The sequence below is a fragment of the Xenopus laevis genome, chromosome 1L, assembly GCF_017654675.1.
Source record: "Xenopus laevis strain J_2021 chromosome 1L, Xenopus_laevis_v10.1, whole genome shotgun sequence".
NCBI classification, from domain to species: domain Eukaryota; kingdom Metazoa; phylum Chordata; class Amphibia; order Anura; family Pipidae; genus Xenopus; species Xenopus laevis.
In genome coordinates this window covers 177,151,007-177,175,376 of record NC_054371.1, presented here as the reverse complement: position 1 = coordinate 177,175,376, position 24,370 = coordinate 177,151,007, and the positions used below count along the sequence as shown (strand labels likewise).

Sequence of the window (24,370 nt, the reverse complement as noted above, 5' to 3'; positions counted from 1 at the left end):
TACCTACGATTTGATCTTTGTCTGGTATAACATTTAACTGAAGCCTCCTTCAGAAATGGCAGACTATCATTTCAATGAACGGGAGAGGCTCTATGACATAACCATTTAAATTTATGTTCTTCATTTCACTTCAGATCTTCGCCCTGGGTCCACTGGTATCTAAGTGGCCCCAAAGATCCCCACTACTTCAATGTTTTTTATGCTATTAATTTTCTCCAGATACACAACTTCGTTAATTCCATTAAACTGGAAATTGTGAAAACAAAATAGATAGAAGTGCAGGAATGATTCCTGAATCCATCAATTTCCCTTTCTTCCCAGGGATATGAGATACTGGATGAACCTCCTAAGTGACATTGGTCAAAAGGAATTTTCTGTACATTGAGCTTATTTGTTGTGACTGCAATTTCCTTTTGATTGAAAAAGGGATCATCATTTTTCATGTCTCTGTCTCTGACTAATGCTATGGAGCTGGTGGCCTGATAAGATTAAGGCATGATAGAGTCTAACAGAGGCTTGTGTTGTATACTCACTATGTTGGATTCTCCTTTAGAATAATGAGCACTGTGATTTGGCAAGACCTAGACTAGAGATAGCTCTTGCAGATTGCCACTTCAGGCATACCAACCAGTTGTGAACCAGGGTTGGAATTAGGGATAGGCAATTGGCATGGGGGGGGCATAAGGAGAAAGTGGTGGATCATAAGGGCCAAGTTGTTGAGATGATGGAGGAGGAGAACTATGCAGCTGGACAAAGTGAGGTATGTGTGTGAGTGAACAATGGGGTGGTTTCAGGTGTAAATATTCCTGTATGTTGGTAGCACTGACTAAAATGTATTTGTATTCTAGAATCAGTGTGTGTTTTTACATGGATATAAGGGAGTGGGAAATAGAGCAAGTCAGACTGCATTGATTCCAGGCCTGGACTGGGGGGCTGCTGTAAGATGCTATAGACTTTGTATTGGGTTGGTGGTGGCTAATTTGGCCTCTGTGTACTTGAAAGGCCAGGGCCTATTTTGAATCCAAGTTCAGGCCTGATTCCCACTGTTGCCTCAAATTTCATAGGGCGCCTTTCATGCAAAGCTGTCTGTTCATTATTATAAAGGCATAGATGACACTCACTGATTGCTGCATTACATATTACTAGTGATTAAATACTCATTAGTGCCATGTATATAGTATGTATAGTAGGGATGCACCGAATCTATTATTTTGGATTCGACTGAACCCCTGAATCCTTCATGAAAGATCGACCGAATACCGAACCGAATCCTAATTTGCATATGCAAATTGGGGTGGAAAGGGGAAAACATTTTTTACTAACTTGTTTGTGACAAAAATGTCACGTGATTTCCCTCACCGCCCCTAATTTGCATATGCAAATTAGGATTCAGATTCAGTTCGGCAGGCAGAAGGATTTGGCCGAATCTAAATCCTGCTGAAAAAGGCCGAATCCCGAACCGAATCCTGGATTTGGTGCCTCCCTAATGTATAGGGTGTAGGATGAATGTGTGCAGGCTTTGCTTTCTTGTTAGATTATGGCAGGCACGTTTAAGCATACAAAAATATTTTACCCATTTGTGTTTTTAGGACAGATGAAGTGGGCATGATAATGACCAATCTTGAAAAAGCCAATCAGGTAAGTAGAAATTGAAAAACTTTACTAATATGTACATACTTTATCCTGATTTTCATGTATTGTTCTTTGTATCTACGCTTCGAAGTTACATTTTGAATACTAAAATGACACAGCAGATGTTTAAGTATATTCTTATTTTAATATGCTGCTCACTTTCCACTTATCTAATAAAACAGGTGCATTTTGTGCATTTTTAAAACTGATATTCTCCATGCCCTTGAAGGCATTTGTTGGGTAATATAATAAAAATGCCAATGCTTGCCCAGGCATAGTAACCCAGCAACCAGTCAAGCTTCTGCTTTCATACAGTTTACCAGTAAATGCTACTTGCTGATTGATTTCTATGGGTCACTAGCCCTGAGCAAACTCTGCACCTTTTACTATATCTTCTCTTAAATTCCAGAAGGTGAGATTTATGGGATACAACCTGAGAAGACAAACCTGAACAGATAGGTATATGGTAGCAATCAGGATTTAGAGGTATTAGTGCTAGGTTTGTCAGGAATTTATATTGTGTATTGAGCTGGAATGTGTGAAATGGAACAAGGACTGTCAAATTATGGATTAATAGAATAAACTACCTTTAGAAGCAATGAGAGTCAGAATCACCAGTAGCAATATGGACATTATTCAATAATATTCTCAACCCATACAGGCAGGCTGCTAGATCCTCTGATGTGGCTCCTTTGTTGCTCCCCATGGTAAACTCCTTTTTGCTCCCCCTTATACTGCATTTCCCAAATTATTATTTAAGATATAGGGAGGCAAAGCTGGGCCACCCTTGGACAGAGGGCTGTAGAAGGTGGTGATCATTAAATCAACAAATTGTCACTGTACAGAAAAGATAGACATGAGAAACTGGAATAATGCACCAATAGAAAAGGCAAACACAGAATACAGGGCTGCAATACAGATGGAATGGGAATAAAGGATGCAGGGTTGGACGAACCCAACGAGATACAGAAGAAGATCCTGGTGGGCCCCCGAACCTGTTGGGTTCTGCCATCTGCCCCAAGCCAGCTCCACTGCCATGCATTCCACTGTGGAATGGACAGCCATCTTTCATTTTTTTTATTTTTGTATGCTGTGGCAGTAAAGTAAGGAGTGGGAGTGGCGGTGGCTTGATGGTGGGCCCTTAGATGGCTCTTTAGGTGGGTACCCCAGTCTGTCTCTGAAATGATGCAGTAATTACTTGTATAATGAATGGGAGAGAAGGTGTCCTTAAGTGGCCATGTATCCAAACTCTTCAAAATGTCTACAAGGCAACCCTTATTTTCAAATGTACCATTAGTGTGTGCACCCCATATTCCAAAGGGCTCAGCAGCTGATCAGCAACAGGGATCCCGTCCCCCTTCTTAAAACAAAATTATTACGAGATATTTTGTGACTTAGTTGCCTTCTTTTGGCTCAGGGATTTTTTTTAACATCTCTTGGGTTGTGTTTTCTTGTTGTTTGTGTAATGCAGTGGAATATGTTTGACTCTATTAATAAGTTATAGGAAGAATATTAATGGTCAGTAATGTGGCAGCAAATATTCACATTTGTTTTCCATTTCCGGTGTCTTTTAGAGAGCAGAAGCTGCTCAGAGGGAGGTTGAGAGTCTCAGGGAGCAATTATCATCTGTAAATAATTCCATTAGACTGACCTGTTGTTCTCCGCAAGCATCCAGTGGGGTGAGTTCAACACAATATGACAGACTTTCAGTAACCCTGCATTATATGTGCCTGGGGAAAAGCTTTACTGTTCTGCACGGGAATGTGCTCTTCCTGCTATTTACTAACTTGATTCATACACTGAACATTTTAGTGTTAAAAGACTTCATGACGGTTGAATCTAACCAAAATGATGTATTCCTTAATCATCAGTATTAATTAGAAAGAGATTTGAATGAGCTGGTATATCATAGAACAAAAAGTCAAGTGTCCAGCACCTTAGTGATAGGAAGTACCCTTTAAACGGGTGTACATAGTATAATGTTTTCACCTTCGCATGCTTTCCATCCCAAATCCATAAAGATTGCAGCACTCCCAATTGATGATATTAAAATCACCTTTATTGAACATATGGCACAGCAATGTTTCGGACCTTTACTGGTCCTTTATCAAGCTGAAAAAGTATACCAGTGATATACCAGTGATTCAAATCTCTCTCTAATTAATACTGATGATTATATTTAAATTACTTTAACACCGATTAGCATACATTTTACTTAAGTATGATTTATTTCTTAAGCAAAACTACCCACCTCTGAACCATCCTGCCTTTACAGCTATAGGCAGTCACTTTCCTGCACTTTCCATGTAAGTTTTTATAGAATACCAATCATCTCATCTCTTGACTGCTCTCAATCAGATTTTTATTGAACCCATTCCAATGTGGTGTCTATTTGGACGTCTCATTTGATCTCATCCCACGTTGTTTATCTTCATTGTCACCATTATTTCCATCAGTAAAGCCCCATTCCTATTAATTGTCATTGTCATCTATTTCAAGTGTTTATTAGACGGTGTCCAGTATTGATGGTGCATATTGTATTCGTTTATGAGCACTAGGTGATAATATTGAAACTTTTTTTCCTCCTTTGTATTCTTCCAAACCTGCCAATGTTATTCATCTTGGGGTGCATAGAGTTTGACATAAAGCAGTAATGTACTCTATAAATTATGTCATTAGATTGGGTTTGAACTAATTTGCTATGGTTTTGCAGTTTTTATAACATGTTTTGCCAAAGACCAGAGAAATTATGTGGCTTGGAAACACATAAAATTCAGTGCAATAAGCAGTACCACATACAGATAATTACAAATAATTCTTCCTGGAACATTTCTACCAGTGGGCTATTCTGTGTTATATTGGGTGGTGCTGAGTATCACATATTCCCTATTCTTGCCTTTTCTCTTTAGGACAAGAACAGCTTCTCCTTGTGTTCAGAATCTCGCTTAGAAGCAGCATTGGCTGTCAAGGACAGAGAAATTCTCAGACTCCTAAAAGACATTCAGCACCTCCAGAACTCTATTCAAGAGCTGGAAGAGTCCTCTGCCAACCAGATTGCAGAACTCGAACAACAGCTTGCCATTAAAACAGAAGCCATAGAGGTACATCTAATAATACAGAGTTAAATCTACCAGCATCTATTCAATGACATAAGGTTATAGTGCATTTCAATTCAGTTATACACAGTTGTAATCTACTGGTGTAAAGGCAATTGTGTTTGCTTCTCAATTCTGTTATCTGTCTCTCTTAGTATAGTTTGACTTTTGGAAGAAATTCCATCTTTTATTTTGGCCACCAAAGGGGAAAGATTCAGCCGCTAATTCATCTGCTCAAACTCAAGAGTAAATCTCCCCAAATATATAGTACCTTGCCTTTGACTAATTCTCTCATTTTACTGAATAATAGACCCCACACTGAAATGTAACAAAGTCAGCGTTGGACTGGGCCGACGGGACACCGGGAAAAAACCCGGTGGGCCCCACTGGCCCAGACTCGCTACACAGAGCCTGACCCAGGCCCGATTTGTGGCGAGGCCACAAAGGTCCGGGCCTAGGGTGGCAAGTTGGTAGGGGTGGCATGCCGCCCAGCCGCTTGCTCCGGTGCGCCTCTCTCCCCCCCTGCTGACCCCCCCAGTCCAACCCTGAACATAGTAAGGTAGGTTGAAAAAAAGGCACATGCCCATCAAATTCAACCTTTTATGTCTATATATATATCCTGCCTAATTGCTAGTCGATACAGAGGAAGGTGAAAAAACCCTTCTGAAGCCTCTCCAATTTGCCTTTCTGTGATGTTTTTACATTGAAGCTCAAATTTAGTGACGTGTTATATGAGGAAAAGATCTTCATATAATATCTTCATAATTATTTAATCCCTACTCTTTAATGTTCTATAGATCCACCTTTTGCAGTAATGATATTTGAAAACTGTGGTGCACAGGCTCTATCTGAGAGATCTGGAAAATCTCCAAAAAATCTACCGTGAACAAAATCTTAAGCAGCAAACAAATCTGCCACATACTTTACCCAAAAGTTTTAAATCTGCTGTGACTGCAAAGGGTGCCTGTATAAACTATTAACATTGTGGGATCAAATATTAAACAATGTCACACTGAAAAGCACATAAATATATAACAGAAATCAGGAATCTGATTTAACAGCAATCCTTGCTTCTTCTGAGAGTCACTCAATAGGCAACAGCCTTGCTGTCTGGTCACAAGCATGAAAAGTACTTTTCACATTTGCTGCTGCTGCTAAACCTGCACATGCACTCTTTCCTATTAAAGGAGAACTAAAGATTACTAAATAAGTAGTGCAGAAATGTTGTACTATGCAACCATAGCAACCAATCAGCAATTAGATTTCAACTGTCACCTGAAAGTTAGAAAAATATTTGATTGGCTGCTATGGGCGACATCACCAGTGATGTTTGTTCCAGTGCTTTACACAGCATGATAAATAGGCCCCTCAGATGTCCTCTAACTTAATGATGTGCTGTGTATATGTCAACGTGGAGGACATTGGATCAGGGAAGGAGCAGACGGGGGTTTGGGTTGTGTGGTGCATGACCTGTGTGAAAGCTCCTATGGGAACTCAAGGTAATATCTTGTTTTCTCATATTTATTTCTTATACTATATACGTTTCCATGAGTCATGTGGTATCTCTGAGCTCTTTATATAACCAATGACATTATTAAACATTATTTAAAAGAAAATATTTTAAAGGATGTACAATTCCTGTGTATTTTATAAATTTGAACCATTTTTGGTGATTATAAAAGACGCTGTCCATCATGTCTTTTCTCACATTTCCTGACAAGCACATTTCTGTCTGTCTGTCAGCTCCATGTTGCACAGCTATTTCCCCGGTGCATTACACACCTAGTATCACTATGACAGTGCCAAATTCATCCTGACAGTGCATTAGCTAAGGAGCTGCAGAATGTGTGCTCCAGTCTCATTTGCATATTAATTGACTTCTGCAAACTAAGCAAACGATACATTCATTCATCCATATACAATTCTACCACTAGTAACAGAGGCTGGGCCAAAGTTAAAGAACAGAAGGGTCCTGCAATGGAGTCTGGATCCGTCTGTACTTTTCCACCTATAGTTTGAGATACGAAGGGGTATATTTATCAAACAGTGAAGTTAATAGTGAAGTTCCGCCACTAGAGCGAAATTCCGCCACTTCCCATTCATTTCTATGGGGTTTTTAAAGGCGTATTTATCAAAGGGTGAAATTTCATAGAAATGAATGGAGAGCTGCGGAATTTCACTCTAGTGGCGGAACTTCACTCTTTGATAAATTTACCCCTAAGTGTTTTCAGTTCAGCAACAGCTAAAGGGCTGTAGGCAGACATTATATATATATATGTAGCGCTATAGTAAACTGACTTGTGCTAGGGCCGTTTACTCTACTTTCCTTGGTGGGCTGAGACCACCGATGAGCTCTCTTTCTCAGGGGTAAGCCCTCGCAGCGGGGTGGAGGCAAGGGTGTAGTGTAACTGTAACCTGATGCGATAGCACAATGATGGGCGCCAGTAGTTCTTTAACAGTTGAACCAAGAACAATATTTATTGAACAATAGCACAGAGATCATTTAGCACATTGATCCACTATGGAGTATAGAACATACACAGCAGCATAAAGGAAGCATATACTCACAGCACATATAGGCTGAATCCCCACAGGCTAGGGAATAAACAGCAGAGAGTAAGTTGACAGCATGCGATAGGTATTGCCCGTTTTCAGGATATCTTCCAGTGGCAGACTAGGGGAACTCCTGACATCCCTATCTCAACACTTGGTTCCCTACTCTGGGTCAGTAATACCCTGGGATCTTAATCCCTCTAACCTCCTCGGCGGAGCCTTGAGCTGCTCAACTAAATAACCTCTCTATCACTCCTAGAGCGATCTATAAAACGAGTATAGCTGTCTAATTACTAGGGCCAAGGCGCCTAGGGTCAGCATCACCCATTCCCTTCCAGCCTGCTTGGTTGGGCTAAAGCAATGGACCCAGAGCACATGGTTCCTAAACCTTTTATACTCTGGCACAGTGCCACTAGTGTACACTGTGTGAACTGCAGGGGTTACATAAGCACAAGGTCCCCATAAGGACCCACTGAGGTGTCCATATTACTAGGTATGTGCCTGTCTGTAAAGTGTAAGGGTGTCTAAGATTTTCACATCCCTACATATATATATATATATATATATAATAGATCAAATCTAACAATTTTTCTACAGGTATGGGACCAGTTATCCAGGATCTGGGGTTTCCCGGGTAACAGATCTTTCTGTAATTTGGGTTCATACCTTAAAGGAGAAATCAACCTGTGGGGGGAAAAAAACCCTATTCCCCAACCCAGGTAGCTCTCCCTCCCTCCTCCCCCCAGACTAACAACCCCCCCCCCCCGGGAGATGCCCCATACTTACCCCTCAGCGCAGGTTCTTGCTGCAAAGTTCCACGCATCCATCTTCCAGCTCCTCTGTAAGCTGACTGAGAGATCGGTATTTCTGCACATGCGCTGTTTGAGCAGTTAGCCGGTTTGACACAACTGCGCATGGGTGGAATTACACGGAAATTGCCGATCTCTCAGTCAGCTTACAGAGAAGCCGGAAGATGGACGTGTGGAACTCCGCTGGAAGAATCTGTGCAGAGGGGTAAGTATAGAGTATGGGGCATCTCCCCAGGGCGTTGTTAGCCTGGGGGGAGGAGGAAGGGAGTTCTACCTGCGGTGGGGGGTAGGGTTTTTTTCCCCACAGGTTGATTTCTCCTTTAAGTCTACTAGAAAATTATGTAAACATTAAATAAATCCAATAGACTGGTTTTGCTTCCAGTATAGATTATTTATATCTTAGTTTGGATCACGCAAAAGGGACTGTTTTATTACAGAGAAAAAAGAAAAAATGTAAAAAAAATTATTTGGATAAAATGGTAGATGGCCTTTCCGTAATTTGGAGCTTTCTGGATTAATGGAATTCTGGATAAAAGATCCATGATACCTGTACAACATAATTATAAAACATAATATGCCATTTGTACTTTTTGTCTGTGTTTCGCCTGAGGCCCAGGATAAATGTTCTCTCTTTACCAAACCCTAAACCTGTACTTCCATAGGTCTGGGTTAGTGATGTGCGGGTCAAGAAAAGCTCCACCCACACGCGAACCCGCACCCACACCTGCTCGCACCCAGTAGTCCTCCTCCTTTTATAGACGGGCAGGTGCGTTCCTATAAAACCGGAAGCTGGCAGTCTAAGATTGCAGGCAGAAGACAAGGTTAGCTCAAACCCACCCATCCTGCGGAAGAGCTTTATACTGAACCTGCACCCTCCCGCACCTGGCTTCCCTCCTCCTTTTACAGACCCGCGCCGACCACCCCGCTGATGATGTCACAAAAGGGGCGGGCAGGCGCTCGCTTGTAAAACTGGAAGCCAGAAGTCGGAAGCTGGCGGTCTATGGTCGCTATCAAATAAACAAAGTTGGAGTAAGGCACTCTGTAAGGTTACGCAAACATCAGACCAATAAGTAAAAATATGAAAAAAAATTTGTCTATATAAACATCTCATGCCTAACGCGTTTCGTGTCACTAGGACACTTAGTCATAGGCTTAGTCATAGTTTATGGTCGCTAGTGGGTAGAGCAGGCAAAGGAGCTCAACCAGAACCCAATAACGACCTGCAAACAGCGCAGCAAGGTCGGCCCAAACCTGCCCGTCCCGAGGGTATTGGCCCGGCCCACATATCACTAGTCTGGGTGCCTGCAATGCTTTCTCTTCTGTTCAATCAGTGTCAACAGAAATGGCGCTTTGTCATTGTGGGTTAAGGCAAGTTTTACAAGAGTAAATCAGAAGTGAAATGGGCAAAAACTTGTCTCCTATAAAAGTGGATACCTTTGCTCTGATTTAACACCCTTTAATGTTTGTTTTATCTAGAAGCTGGAAGAGAAGTTACGGCATCAGTCGGATTATGAAGAAATTAAAACTGAACTAAGGTTGTATTGGCACCATCCTCCATGTACCTCTCCTCCCTGTCATTTCCTTATCATTGTGATTAATGCCAAGCCGTGGGTAACTCTCCAGGCTTCTGTGGTTATTCTGTAATAAAACAAGACAGCAGTGTCACAGATGTTTATGTTTATTACCAGTGCAGATGACAGGAGAATAATGCAGCCGAAATGTTCTACATAGTTATCCTTCTGTCTCATCAAATAGATATCCATATATTAACCCTGCACAGAGTGTAAGATAACATTCACACTTTCAGTACACAATTGCTTACTAAATGGAACTGTAAATAATTGTGATTATGAAAGTAACTTACTGTGAGGACATGGCTAACTCTTCCTGTATTGCATTCCCCTGAGTTTTCCGGGAAGCTGGGCAAGACCGTGCTGTGGTTTTACAGCTTGGTTAGCGGTTTCTAGGGTCATCACTTTGTTGACTTGTTGGTTGAAAGCTAACTACAACTCAAAAAAAGTCCTATAACCCTGACCCCCAAATACATGTAATATACTATTAGATCCATTAGATCATCCCCCCAACAAAGTGTCCACCAGTAATCAAAATTGTGCAGCTTAAACCTATAAAACAGATTTATTTTCTGGAAATGGTTTATTTTACTGAGATCATGCTCTCAGCACCTGCCTTGTGGTGGTATTGCCCATAAAGGTGCATAATAGTGCCATCTTAGCAGACCTACCACTACAATAGGGAATTATCCAGACATCTACCCCCCAGGAAGAGTCAAAGTCGGGCATAAAAGAACCAGGATTGTTTGTGTACAGGAGAACCTAATCTACACTTATTTTAATATTACTATGTTGCCTCTGTTTGCTCTACTTGTCTCCATCTCGTCATTTATACACATAGAGCTGTATTTATCCAAATCTAACATTGACAGATGATATATTTTTGCTTTGAGTGTGCTAAGTTGCTTGTTTCTCCTACTTTACATTTTTAACCAATTTTTATGTTTTCCTAAACCCTATATATTTTTTTTTTTATAATTTAGGCACATAAGAGAATTCTGAAAATATACCATAGTCACACATTGATGCAATGTTTACCTTCTGACACTCAAATTATACCCCCCACAAAGGCAGCAGCATGGTTAGACCAAGGTTAGACCTGCTAGCAGGTTAATGCAGCCTCTTCCAATCTACGAGTGACCTCAGTTCAATTCTAGTGGCTTCTTGCACTATAAAATCATTTAACACAAATCATGTGAGCAGAAGGCAGGCTCTGTCAGATATCATGCAGCCCGTTACAATAAAGATGAAATTATCAGCCAGACAAACATTCATTTTTAGTTTTAAGGGATCATGGACATTAGCAAACATCAGTCTACTATCAGAACAACAGTATTTCATATATTAGTGTACAATAGGGCTTCTATAAAGGGTTCTATATCAATTGTTAAAATCTAACTTTTTTTTAACAGCATATTGAAAGCAATGAAGTCAGCCTCTGCAAATTGCACCATTTCCCAGGTTAGTAGACACTATAATAAATAGAAAGATGATGATTTTGCATACATAGCAGTAAAATCATCCACATAATATTTGCAGGAAACTTCCATGCCAGAGGATTCCTTGTTGATAGCAAAGGAAGCATTTTTCCCATCTCAGAGTTATGTATTAGAGAAGCAGAGCACTCTACCCAGCAATGGTATGTATGTGCATGTTCAGATTGGCTTTGAACCATGTAGGCCATGCCATAGTATCTATGTGGACACATTTTTAGTGTTGTGCAGGCATAGCTTATCTGTAGCTCTTAATGCTCCTGGGACATGTAGTTCAATAACAGCTACAGAAACATGGTATTCAGTTTGCTTCCTATAGTAAATGTAAGAGCTATATTTCATTTTTTCAGGCTATGTAGGGACATATAAGGCTATTGTGATACTAAGCTCTATAGTTAGTATAGGTATGGGTATATACAGTAGAATTTAATTAAAAGTAGGGAGGGGTGTGTGTATGGATGCTGGGTTTTCATTTGGAGGGGTTCAACTTGATGGACTTTGTCTTTTTTCAACCCAATTTAACTATGTAACTATAACTATGTAACTATAACTATGTAACTATAACTATATAACTATATGCACAGGTGAAATAGAGTTTACCAGAGGGGAACTCACGGCTCTCTAATTAGTTGTAATGAATGTTTCTGTGCATATTTATCAAAAGGTGAACCATCTTCACCCATTGGTAAATATATTTAGCTAAAACCCCTATATGAAGTAAATGTAGAACTGTTTAGTACCATGGGAAATGTGGTTAACTTTTACCCTTTGATTACCATAGCCCATAGTGAGCACCATCTTTGTATCTTATATATAGGAGAGTAATGTAATAGCACCTGCTTGTTCCATGTTTATTAACCTTTAGCAACCAACCAACAGGTAGCATTTACCAAATACCCAGTGGGTTGCCACAAGTTGCTGTACATTAAACATACTATTTGCCCTTTACCACATTGCACCTTGTGAGGCACATATTTTGCCAATAAATATGGAATAATGTTTTACCTATTGTAAACTATAAAGATATTGACAGTAACAGAGGAGTTCCATGCCCTGTTATAAAGGCACAAGGCTTTCAGAGCACAGTACATTGTTTTGTATTAATGATGCGAGTTTTAGTAAGTCATGAGGCACAAATGATGTCAATAAGCACCTTTAATAAACTGATTATGACACAAATTTTTGTTTATAAGCATTATAATACTAAAAGACATAAATATCTTGTAAATCATATCCTTATAAACAGTGAGTTCTGATGTCATCAGTTATAAACGGTGAGTTCTGATGTCATTTCTGTCACATGACTCACTGAAACTTGTGTATTATAATAAATAAAGTACCCCCAGTTGCAAAATATGAGGATATTAGAAGTTACCTCGGAGTTACATGACCTGTATATATGCATATATATATATATCTACATATTAAAGTGCTTTAGTCTCTTCTTGTGTTTGTTTGGTGCTGTTAATGTCATTTCTAGAGGAGGATCACTCAGAAGATGACTCTATGAAACAGAGCCTTGGAGCAGAGAGACCCTATTCCACTTCCCCCCGGACATCATTCCAAACAAGCGATGAAGCTGTAACACCAAGCTCTTCTCAGTGCCTGCAGGAATCAGCTGCTCATGTTGGACTAAGAACTATCTCCTCTACCTTCCCCAAAACTAGTGAGCAGCTGCCCGGAGAGGCATCTTTAAAGAAGCAAATGATGTCACCGGTGGTCAAGAGTGAAAATAACACTTTGCTTTCATTCCCATCTTCATTCTACTCAGTAAAGTCCACTTTGCTGCCAAACCACCATTCAGCCACTGTTAATAATGACTCAAGCCCACTCAGTGATCAGTCAGAGGTCAGCAATTCCAGCTCAGCAGACGAGGAACATATAGAAACATCTGAAATTGCATTCCAAGTTAAAGAGCAGCTGCTAAAACATAATATTGGACAACGTGTTTTTGGACATTATGTCCTGGGCCTCTCTCAGGGTTCAGTGAGCGAAATCCTGGCCCGACCCAAACCTTGGAGGAAGCTAACTGTTAAAGGGAAGGAACCTTTTATTAAAATGAAGCAGTTTTTGTCTGATGAACAGAATGTCCTTGCACTAAGAACCATTCAGGTGCGACAAAGAGGTGAGTGGTTTCTTTTAGTTTGGGCCCTTAATCCTTAATGAATTTGAAGTATTCCAATCTGGTCCTTCCAGACCATGTCAGCAGCTTATCTGACCATGTATAGGTTTAAAATTCCTGTTGAGACGAGGACCACATTCGTTTGTTGATGTGGCCCTCATCACGAAGCCAAGCATCAAACAAGCAGATCTTTAAAGGAACAGTTCAGTGTGAAAATAAAACTGGATAAATAGAAAATAAAAACTGGATAAATAGTGCAAAATAAAAATGTTTCTGATATAGTTAGTTAAAATTTAATGAATAAAGGCTTAACTAACTCAGCTCAGATTCAAAAGCAACAGATATGACCCATGTGCCCCCCCTCAAGTCTCTGATTGGTTACTGCCTGGTAACCAGGGTAACCAGTCAGTAGAAACAAAGAGAGCTGCAAAGCAGGAAGTAGTGTTCTGGCTATTATGTTACACATCCAGTCACTCCAGTCTTTATACATTACATTTTTGGCTAACTAACTATTTTAGAAACATTTTTTATTTTGCACTATTTATCCAGTTTTTATTTTCTATTTATCCAGTTTTTATTTTCACACTGAACTGTTCCTTTAAATGTATGGCCAGCTTTACCTATATAAAGGTAATGAATGATATTTTACACATATACACCTTAAGAGCCGACAGCTTCTATTTAGCTTACATTAAAAATTAGCTTTTGCCTGCCAAGCCTGCTGGGGGAATTCTGTTGGTGCTTTCCATTAAGCAAACATACATTACAAAGAGGTTTGTTCCTTGACAGCCACCAAAATCCATTAGAGTGCTGTCATTTGGACTGCCCAGATTTAGGCCAACCGTTGAGCTCACAAATTTCTGTTGAGCTCACAAATTTCAGCACAGAGATTTCTGCCAAAATAACTATTCATGAGTATCAACTGACTCCTACAGTAAATACCCTCCATTAAGTTTAATATTGCGCCAAGCTCCAGTAAAATGATACAGTATTAAGTTAGCTGGCATGGCCAAGTTGGTGTGGGGCCCCTGTGGGGTACTGGGAAAAGTTTCCATTTCCATGTGGTTGAAAGATTTTTTTAAATTTAATAAATATGCCCCAGTATAACAATCAGAGGTTACCAGTAGGCAACTCCCCACCTCACTTAATTGTTTAGGATAATATTTCTGGAAACAGAGCAATTGGATATCCAATAGAAGTGAATCCAGAACATGTAATTCCTCTGTCGTGAACTGTGGTAATCTCTATATTCACCTTTTTACTGCATATGTGAAAAATGATGGTCTTACAGACAAGAAGTAGTACCACATTTGGCACCTGTTCCTCCAACTGTATCATTACAGACTGAACTACCAAGGGCTGGAGAAAACTGAGCAGTATCATCTAGATTCATGGAAAATTTGCCATCAACACCTGTGTATTATCTGCTATTAGAGTGTGACCTGGAAGAGTATAGCCACCAGTCATTACAAGATGGATGGAAGGAGGGCAGTGTGTATATTGGAAGTGTCTCGGAACAATACCGTTTTCACTTTGTAATACCATAGAATCATTATCTGTGAGATAGAAAGTTGGAGGCTGCACTAAATATGCCCTTTACTGCTTTTTTCCTGGCAAAGCATATTTGATTTTGGAAAAGAATAACATTAATACTTGAGTTTCTCAAGTCTTATTCCCTTTGCCTGCTGTTGCTGAGTATAACATTCACTCACTATGATGAGAACTAAAATGAATGTATTTTGTCAGCCTGACGTTCATTGTATTACGGTGAGCTGTGCAGCTTTGCCTTGTTTTAGTTTGCAGCAATGGTATGTGCTGAGCTTTTAGGTAAGTGACTGATCTGTTCTGCTCGCTGCTGTTTTGACAGGAAGCATTACACCAAGAATTAGAACTCCAGAAACAGGTTCAGACGATGCCATAAAAAATATCCTGGAACAGGCAAAAAAGGAGATTCAGTCACAAAAAGGAGGTGAGTTTGGCATCTCATGTGCAGCATGAGATTCCACTGTGAGTTCAGCCATGTGTAATATGTGTTTCAGTTATGAGTTACCTTTCTAAAAAGTGGAAAGATACAGCGTTACTGAGAATAGCTTCTAGTATAAAATTGATTTAGGGAGTGCCCCATTGCCATCTTGGACTCAGGAAGTAAAATTTCCCCTATGAGACTTCATATGGGGGTTTTCACCGTCCTCTGGATCAATAGCAGTTAGGGAGGCTCACTTAGAACACAACAGTTGAACCATATAGATGTAAGTTATGTTATTGATTTAGCTGTGTGCCTTGCAGATTCACGTGTGTTCAGCCATGTACATGCCCGGATTTGTGGAAAGGCCACCAAGGCCCGGGCCTGAGGCGGCAGGATTTTAGGGGGTAGCATGCTGCCCAACCACACCCACATTGGTTCAAAAACACTGGGGATACACTGGAGATACAATCATTTTTTTAATTTCCTGTGCGCCAATCCCCATTGCTCCGGTCCCAATGATAACAATTTGCAAGAATAAAGGGGACGGGACAGGGGCGACCAATGGCAGTGGGCCTAGGGGCGCTCACTATGTAAATCCGGCCTTGGCCATGTATATTGCAAGATTTTCATACATACACTATGTAAGGTCCAAATCGATAAGTTAGTTTATCGGAGCGTATGTTGAGTTAAAGTTGCATGAGCCTATTTTCTGTATTCGTCTGGTTATATCCCAGGGAAGGTATCAGAGTACCCAAGTCTTCTACTGCCACCTAATGTTAAACCTGTAAAACTACAAATCTTATTTTGTCATTTGTTTTTCAATGGTCAGTGGTTGGCAGGTGTACAGTCCAGCCAACAATAGACAAACATGGTGTTGGCTGACTGCTTAAGACTTGATAAGAAAATATGCAAGATCAATGCAAGCTATAGACAAAATGACTGTTAAACTCCCTCACCATATACAATTTATCAAAACCCCTAAACATATGTAAGTGCACAACCTTATCCATTATTGTCTCTGTCTGTGCAGTAGACTGTCTGTAAACACAGCAACTAGGCCTCTCACAGCTAAATTCTACTGCCATAGACTCCTTGACCTTGGATTGTGACTTCATGGGGCATAGGTATTAAAACTGAGCCACAGGTCACAAGGGGAAAATTCTGCTGCTCTCATTTCACTTGTAAAGGATATTCTAAGGGCATATTTATAACAGAGTAAACTCTCTCATTCACACTAAGTCCCCAAAAATCTCATACAAGTGAATTTCCCCTTTGAATTCCATAGAGTCTGCTTCTGGTTATTGTAGATTATCTAGAAGGGAGTTATAAGAATAATGAGAGGGTTGGTTTTGATGATCTTTGAAGTCTTATTAATTGTACTATTTTAAATTATGTTAATATAAACCTCTGTCCCTTATTTTAGTTCAATTAAAAGAGTGCAACAGTGTAAGTTTCCCCTTGTATAGAAAATGATGTTGCCTGGTCTTGCTCACATTTTTTGCACTTTATGTAATTGCTTTTTATTTTTATGCAGGTGACACAAAAGGCTCAAATGCCCCTTTATCATCATCTTCCAGCACCACCAACAGTTCAGAGGATGCCATTAAGAGTATCTTGGAGCAGGCACGAAGGGAAATGCAGGCTCAGCAGCAGGTGCTGTTAGAAATTGAGTCAGGCAACAGCCATAGGTCTATAAACACCCCACCAGCAGAACGACCCATCCTTACACCGTCAACACATAATGCTGCTCGCATCCATATTAAACAGGAAGAGGGTACATTTGTTACCAGCTCCACCTCCCTCCAGACCCCGCTAAGTGTGCTGTCTCCTGCGGCTTTTGTGCAGAGCATAATACGCAAAGTGAAAACCGAGATTGGTGATGCAGGATCATACTTTGACCAGCACTGGGCAACAGAAAGAAACCTCTTGAGTCGCCCCTTGATGTCAGTTTCCCCTTCGCTGTCATCATCATCTTCCAGTTACTCAGGTATGGTCAATGGCAGACCATGGAGACGACCAGATAACTGTGAGACTGCTCCCAGTGAGGAAGAAATAACAAAGGCTGATGACGCTCACAAGGCGGTGGAGGTGAAAACGGAAGCTGGAAGCCTTGACCAACAGAACATAAATCGTCTTTCTTATTATCCTTCCTACGTACCAAGGAATCTCAAGCCCACAGTGCCGCCTCTGACTCCAGAACAGTATGAGATGTACATGTACAGGGAAGTCGATACACTGGACCTTACTAGGCAGGTCAAGGAAAAGTTGGCAAAAAATGGCATCTGCCAAAGAATCTTTGGAGAAAAGGTACCCAGGCTGTATAATGCCATATCCAAGTCTGTACTTTACCCTGTAATTAGTTTACTTAATTCCAATATATGTTGAGCGAACTTAAAATACATGTATGCAATAAAATGGCAAAATAGGTCATAAAGGATCAATCTGGCCAGTTTTGGCTATTTACTGGCAACCTTTGTACAATTTGTGGGCACAAAATAATCAGACTTTCAAGCCTTTATTAACTTTTAGATTGGTCAGGTCTGATCACATCATCCTTTACATGCTACTATTTACTTTATTAGTTGCCATCAATAGTAACCAAATTAAAGACATTTATAGAACAATTATAGTATGAAACACATTTTTGCCCTATAATGCAAGTTATTTACCGTGATTAATCTATTTATTATCATTTAGGTTCTTGGATTATCTCAAGGCAGCGTGAGTGATATGTTATCCAGGCCCAAACCCTGGAGCAAACTCACCCAAAAGGGTCGTGAACCGTTCATTCGCATGCAGCTCTGGCTAACTGATCAACTGGGCCAAGGAATTATTCAGCAGCCAGCCCTCTCTCAAGGTACAGATTACTCAGCTCTGACTAAAACATGCTTTTAGGGGTAAATCTTAATGAAAAGTTTAAGGTTATCCTGATAAATCATTAATAAAGCTGGTCAGGCAGAGTCCATTTTGATCAACTTAAAGTTAACTTAAAGGTGAACCACCCCTTTAAGATTGTGGGGTAACTATTACCTTTATAATCTGATGATATGTAAATTGTGACTAATCTTACACCCAGGTTACTCTTAGAGTGGTCTAATATAAATCTGGGAAGTGGAATAGTAAATATTTCTTGTAGAATGTGGGAATTGTTTTTTGTTTACTAGCATTACTATCTTATTAAAATTGCAGTTAAGAATATATATGTACTTTGAATACAGCTTGATCATTGGGTTGATTTACTAAAGAGTGTGCTAACTTGCCCTGGTATAGTTACCTTTAACAACCAATCATAATGTATATTTAATTTTCTAACTAGTAGTAGACTTATAAGTACTAATTGCTGACTGGTTAGGTGCTCTAGTATAGTTTAGCAATTATTTTAGTAACTTAGCCACCAATGTGTAAACTATGGCATACTATGAATATTTTCTGCAAGTGCTGGACAGTTATTGCTTGATAGAGTCATTTGTGTATGTTGTATGAGAGCTGTTATCTCTGTGTAGGCACTTTAAGTCCCTCTGAGAACCCATCATCTCCATCACCATCTCCAAGCCCACCAGAACAAGGGAAGAGCCCTCTGCTCAGCTTAAGCCTGGAGAGCACTAAAGAAAACCTACAGCCAGAGAGCAGACCTGCTTCCTCACTTAGTGGGAGAATCTTTTCAAATCACCAGGCTTCAGGCATCCAGGAAATGGTGGCCATGTCTCCTGAGCTAGACACCTACTCCATCACCAAGAAAGTTAAAGAGGTGCTGACGGACAATAACTTAGGTAATGTGCAGAGGTTTCTAGGCTAAATAGCTGGCTGCAAACACTTTTCTAGACGTATATATGAAGTGCTTACATTTGTTATGAACGCCATCTGGAAATGTACATTTGATGCAAGGGGGCTGCTGCCTTAGATTTGCAATAAGCAAGAAAGGATAATGAGCAGGGAACATGAAGCTTTAACTATGTCAATGTCCTATGTTGATGAAACATGCAAGATTTCCTACACCTGAGTATAATAAAGTGACAATTAGTACAGCTCCTTTCACTATGGCAGATTTGCATTTCTTATAGATGTTCTGACAACATTTCTACGTGTCTATAATAATTAAGTAACATAATATTGTCTAATAAGCTGCATTCTGGTTAATGTGAATATATTCTTGAACAGGTCAGAGATTATTTGGAGAGAGCATCTTGGGCCTTACTCAGGGTTCAGTATCAGACCTTTTGTCCAGGCCCAAACCATGGCACAAGCTGAGCCTGAAGGGCCGAGAGCCATTTGTACGGATGCAGTTATGGCTGAGTGATCCTCATAACATTGAAAGGCTCAGAGACATGAAGAAAATGGAGAAGAAAGGTGAGTCCTGTCATGTTAATACCAAGTGCAGTCAATGAAATTTAAAGCCCCATTATTTAAATGCTAGTGACTCTGAGGTGAATTCCTTATATTTAGAGAATATTTAGGGAGTGCATTCCAGCATCAGATATATTATTTTTATTGTAAAATAATTTAATTTTAGTGGGGTGTGTGTGTGTATACTGTATATATATATATATATATATATATATATATATATATATATATATATATATATATATATATATTTATTAAGGATCGATTTGTGTTTTCTGTGAAAATTTGAGTTTTCAAGGTAATTATTTTTTCTTTGGTCAAAACTCAAATTTTTCGAGATTTATTATACCCCGACCCTGGAAACAGCTCGAATCCGAAAATACACCATCTAAAACCTGTCGAGGTATTGAAGGAGTCAATGGCAGGGGGCCCTTGAACTATTTGAAGATGTTAATAGCCTGCATGATGTTTTTTTCAGTGGGTTACACATGAAAACTCAATTAATTTGAGCTATTTAGTTAATTTCCTCTAATATTTTTGAGTTTTTGCTGGTTCGAGTTCGAGGACCAGTAACCAATAACATGAATTTTTTTATTTTATTTTTTTTTAAATTGTTTCTACATAACCAAAAACACCAAGGCACATTTAACTTTAAATTTGCATAGTGTTTATCAAGAAATAACTTACCGATACTCCGCTTGCGCTTCCTCTGGTCCTTTAAATAAGAAATCATTCAAGTTGTGAGTTCATTCGAGGTATAAATAATATATAAATTATAAATATATAATATATAAATAACCCCTAAGTCTTTTATATTAAAATAAGTGGAATAACTTGAAACTGAACATAACAAATATCACACAGCTTAAAGGGGGTCTATGGGCTAAATCTATAATCTTTCCTAGGCTTTGGGGAATGATTAGAAGGTTATTATTGCATCAAAACCGTTAAAAAAAAAATAATGCATTGCAATTACAAATAACCTTATAATCATTCCCCAAAGCCTAGAAAAGATTATAGATTTCGACTAAAGATCCTCTTTAAGAAGACCCATATCATTGTCCACTCAGGCCAGTAGGATTTAGTGCATATTATTCTGTGTTTTGCAGCTTACCTAAAGCGTAGATATGGCCTTATCAGCGGAGGTTCGGACAGCGAATCTTCTAACACTAAAACAGAGTGTGCGAGTCCGAGCCCCCAACCCCAAGAATACAGTCACCTGCAGATGAAAAAGCCCAGGGTGGTACTGGGGTTAGAAGAAAAAGAAGCGCTAAAGAATGCTTATCAGCTGGAGCCTTACCCATCACAGCAAACTATCGAGCTGCTCTCATTTCAACTCAACCTCAAGACAAACACAGTCATTAACTGGTTTCATAACTACAGGTGAGATCATTTAACAAAGGCTACGTGTAAAGCATACTAGGTGCTGGCTAAAGGCATGGAGAAAGTGTTACGAAGAATATTTAGGTATTAGTAATAAAGTAAAGTACAGTGGCGTAAGTCAAACTTGAAAGGCCCTCTGCAAGAAGTTTTTGGGGCCCCCTTCCAAGTCATTTCCCTCCCATGAGCATGACAGCATGAGGTCAGGCAGGAGAGAGAGTATGAGGGGGACATACAGGTCCTTACGGAGCCTTCTGTATCTGCAGGGTTTGCTAATACATTTTGCTAATACATACTTACACCACTGGTACAGAACATGTTTGATGATCCGCTTTCTGTAGCTGGAATTTGCTTTACTGCTTACTTAAACAGACCTCCTTTTTATGTAAGCAGTAAAGCAACTGCCAGCTAGATTTAAACAATAGAAAAAAACTGTTATTGTTAAGTTAATTACTTCTGGTGTACTATAAGGTATATTTCTTTGTGGTGGAGTATGCTTAAGATTCTGCATATTTTCTCAAACTCTGAATATGCTTTCTCAGGGGAGGGTAGAAGAGGTTCAACCGTGAAGAGTATTATGTGAAGGTATATTTGCACTCCTGGATTTTGCTTGAACTATAACAGTTGCAAAAATATTTCATATATCTATAATCCAAGATAAGTGGGTCTAAAAGTACAATGAAAATCAGAATCACCTGGGGGTGCCACCAGTTAGCCACTCCCAAGAGATTGTAATCGCTTAACTGATACGCCGGGCCAGTGTCAGAAAACTTCCCAGGGCCAGGGTTCTACTCATTGAGCACCAAGCAGCGATCCTCTTTTTCTAATGCATGAACAGTAGAGTGAAAAAGCCAGCCTTTTGTTAAATTTCAGCATTTCACTTAACTGTGCATGCACACCCATATGAAGAAAGAAGAAAAAGGGAGAAGGAAGGAAGAACTAGAACCCAATAACTGGTTGTGTGATGGGCTTGTTTGGGAACCTGGAGACTTTTTATTCTAGCCAAGAGCCAGTGGGCTGGCACATTGCAATTTTATTAATGTGCATGTTCCATTAAATTTCTATAATGAATGGCTTGGGGGCCAATTCACTAACTTCGAGTGAAGGATTCGAAGTTAAAAAACGTAGAATTTCAAAGTTTTTTTTGGGCTACTTCGACCATCGAATGGGCTACTTCGACCTTCAACTACGACTACGAATCGAAGGATTCGAAGTAAAAATCTTTCGACTATTCGACCATCCGATAGTCGAAGTACTGTCTCTTTAAAAAAAACTTTGACCCCCTAGTTCGGCATCTAAAAGCTACCGAACTCAATGTTAGCCTATGGGGAAGGTCCCCATAGGCTTGGCTAACTTTTTTTGATCGAAGGATATTCCTCGTTCGATCGAACTATCTGCGCTAAATCCTTCGACTTCGATATTGGAAGTCGAAGGATTTTAGTTCCTAGTCGAATATCGAGGGTTAATTAACGCTCGATATTCGACCCTTAGTGAATCGGCCCCTTAGTGTTAGAAATTGAGCACAATGCAAAGAGACATAACTTTGGTAAAGTGTAATCTAGTTTTATGCTATATAAATAAAGCAAACTTTATAAAATGATAATCAAGTAATCTGATAATATCAGTGGCTTTTGAGCCGCTTTGGTAAAGTGTAATCTAGATTTATTCTATATAAATAATGCAAAATTTATAAAATTATAATAAAGTAATCATAGAATATAAGTGGGTTTTAAGCAAAGGTTGTTTTAAAATCTAATAGCACCTGAATAAATTGTTACTTTATATATAAAGGTCAGTCATGTCATCTGTGATAGAGATACAACGTAATGCACTGTACTGTAAAATATAAGCATATTAGAAGTCAACCAAGGAGTTTCATGACCATAGAAAGTTCCATTGAATCATTTTATACATGTTACATCACTAAGCACCAATTATATCTGATAACATCGATAGCCCTGTTTATAAGGATATATTTTACAGGAAATGCATGGCTCTTGTGTATAATTGTTAGGTTTATTCTTTCAGATCACGCATGCGCAGGGAGGTCCTGATAGGTCAGCAGGACAATGACACAGATCAAGAGCCAAGCAGCTGTGATAGCTTCACATCTGTACGTACCTTACACAGGGATCCAGCTCTGCACATCCCCACCTCTGAAAATGTCGACAAGAAACCGGTTTGTGACATGGACCACCTAATGCACAATGCTGGTTACACCAGGGAGAGAGGGGCTACAAGGGAAATTAAGAAAGAGAACATAGAAGAAGGAGAAGAAGAAGAAAAAGACGACGCTTCCAAACGTGATTCTTGCAGCTCTGAACACACATTGTGTTGTGAAACTGATCCTAGCAGAATACATAGAGAAGATGAAATTGCCCCACACTGTGACGACCTTCAGAGACCACATTATCTAAGAAGAAGCAGTTCTTTTTATGATAAATTGCGTCCATCTAGTGCGCATGACTGTTCTTCTCACAAGGAAATTACAAACACAGAACGGCCACAGACTGACCCAATTAGCTTTAAGTCAACAGCAGAATGTTCGCGAAGCAGCCTGGAGGTGTCTCTAAATTCTCCTTCAGCTGCCTCTTCCCCTGGCCTAATGATGTCTGTTTCCCCGGTCCCTACATGTTCTGCACCCATATCCCCATCCCTGCCTAGCACTGTGTCAGTAAAACTTCATAAACTGGACCCTGCCAATGACAATGCCCCATTACACCTATCCACAAAACATAGTCCCAACAACCAGAGGAGAAATGAGAAAATGGCCAATTTAAATAACATCATTCACCGGCTTGAGAGAGCAGCGAATAAGGAGGAGACCCTGGAATGGGAATTTTGAAGAAAAAAACAAAACGCAGTATCTTTTTGTAACAAACTGGAACCGAGTTAAGCGGAGAGTTTGCAGAGAACCTATATGGGATCATTTATATTTTATGGTTCTTGTTTTGTGAAGTAGAAGCTTATGAGAACAGGAGTTTAGAAAAACAAACTGCTTCCAAAATTCCATGGAATGAAAAAAAAAATATTGACTTTGTTTTCATGTTAAAAAGTAATTCTTTTAGAAGGAAAGATATTTATAAACATTTTAGATATTTTATTAAATAATATTTGGAATTTATTACCAACCAGAGCTGCTTTGATAACAGATAACTATAACGTGACGGATATGTAGCAGTGATGGTGCAATGTAGCTTGCCACTGGATGAGATTAAATAACACTTAAGCCATTGTTGAAGCACTAGAAGAACGACCAAATGAAGTATGTTTCAAGAGCTCTCCTCCTCCCTCAACTGTCACCCGTCACCCCGAAATGGAACAGTCTGAAAGACTCTTAATTCCAAATGGGATACCATCAAGTGTTTCTTGGTCCATTGGTCCATTTTAAAAAAAAATCTTAAC

The 24,370-nt window shown here is 39.6% G+C and overlaps 1 protein-coding gene across 1 annotated transcript in view; it reads left to right on the top strand.

Annotated features, from left to right (window-relative positions):
- The window catches only part of cux2.L (cut like homeobox 2 L homeolog), a 212,218-nt gene extending 188,145 nt beyond the window's left edge, over window positions 1-24,073 (top strand). Inside the window, exons 9-22 of the mRNA XM_018263487.2 lie at window positions 1,590-1,638; window positions 3,207-3,311; window positions 4,542-4,733; window positions 9,566-9,624; window positions 11,073-11,121; window positions 11,200-11,299; window positions 12,634-13,278; window positions 15,143-15,244; window positions 16,776-17,548; window positions 17,939-18,098; window positions 18,745-19,011; window positions 19,400-19,588; window positions 20,695-20,968; window positions 22,994-24,073. Coding sequence (XP_018118976.1) covers window positions 1,590-1,638; window positions 3,207-3,311; window positions 4,542-4,733; window positions 9,566-9,624; window positions 11,073-11,121; window positions 11,200-11,299; window positions 12,634-13,278; window positions 15,143-15,244; window positions 16,776-17,548; window positions 17,939-18,098; window positions 18,745-19,011; window positions 19,400-19,588; window positions 20,695-20,968; window positions 22,994-23,810 — 3,781 coding nt within the window. The 3' untranslated portion in view covers window positions 23,811-24,073. The remainder of the gene's footprint in view (window positions 1-1,589; window positions 1,639-3,206; window positions 3,312-4,541; window positions 4,734-9,565; window positions 9,625-11,072; window positions 11,122-11,199; window positions 11,300-12,633; window positions 13,279-15,142; window positions 15,245-16,775; window positions 17,549-17,938; window positions 18,099-18,744; window positions 19,012-19,399; window positions 19,589-20,694; window positions 20,969-22,993) is intronic.
- Window positions 24,074-24,370: the final 297 nt, after the last annotated feature.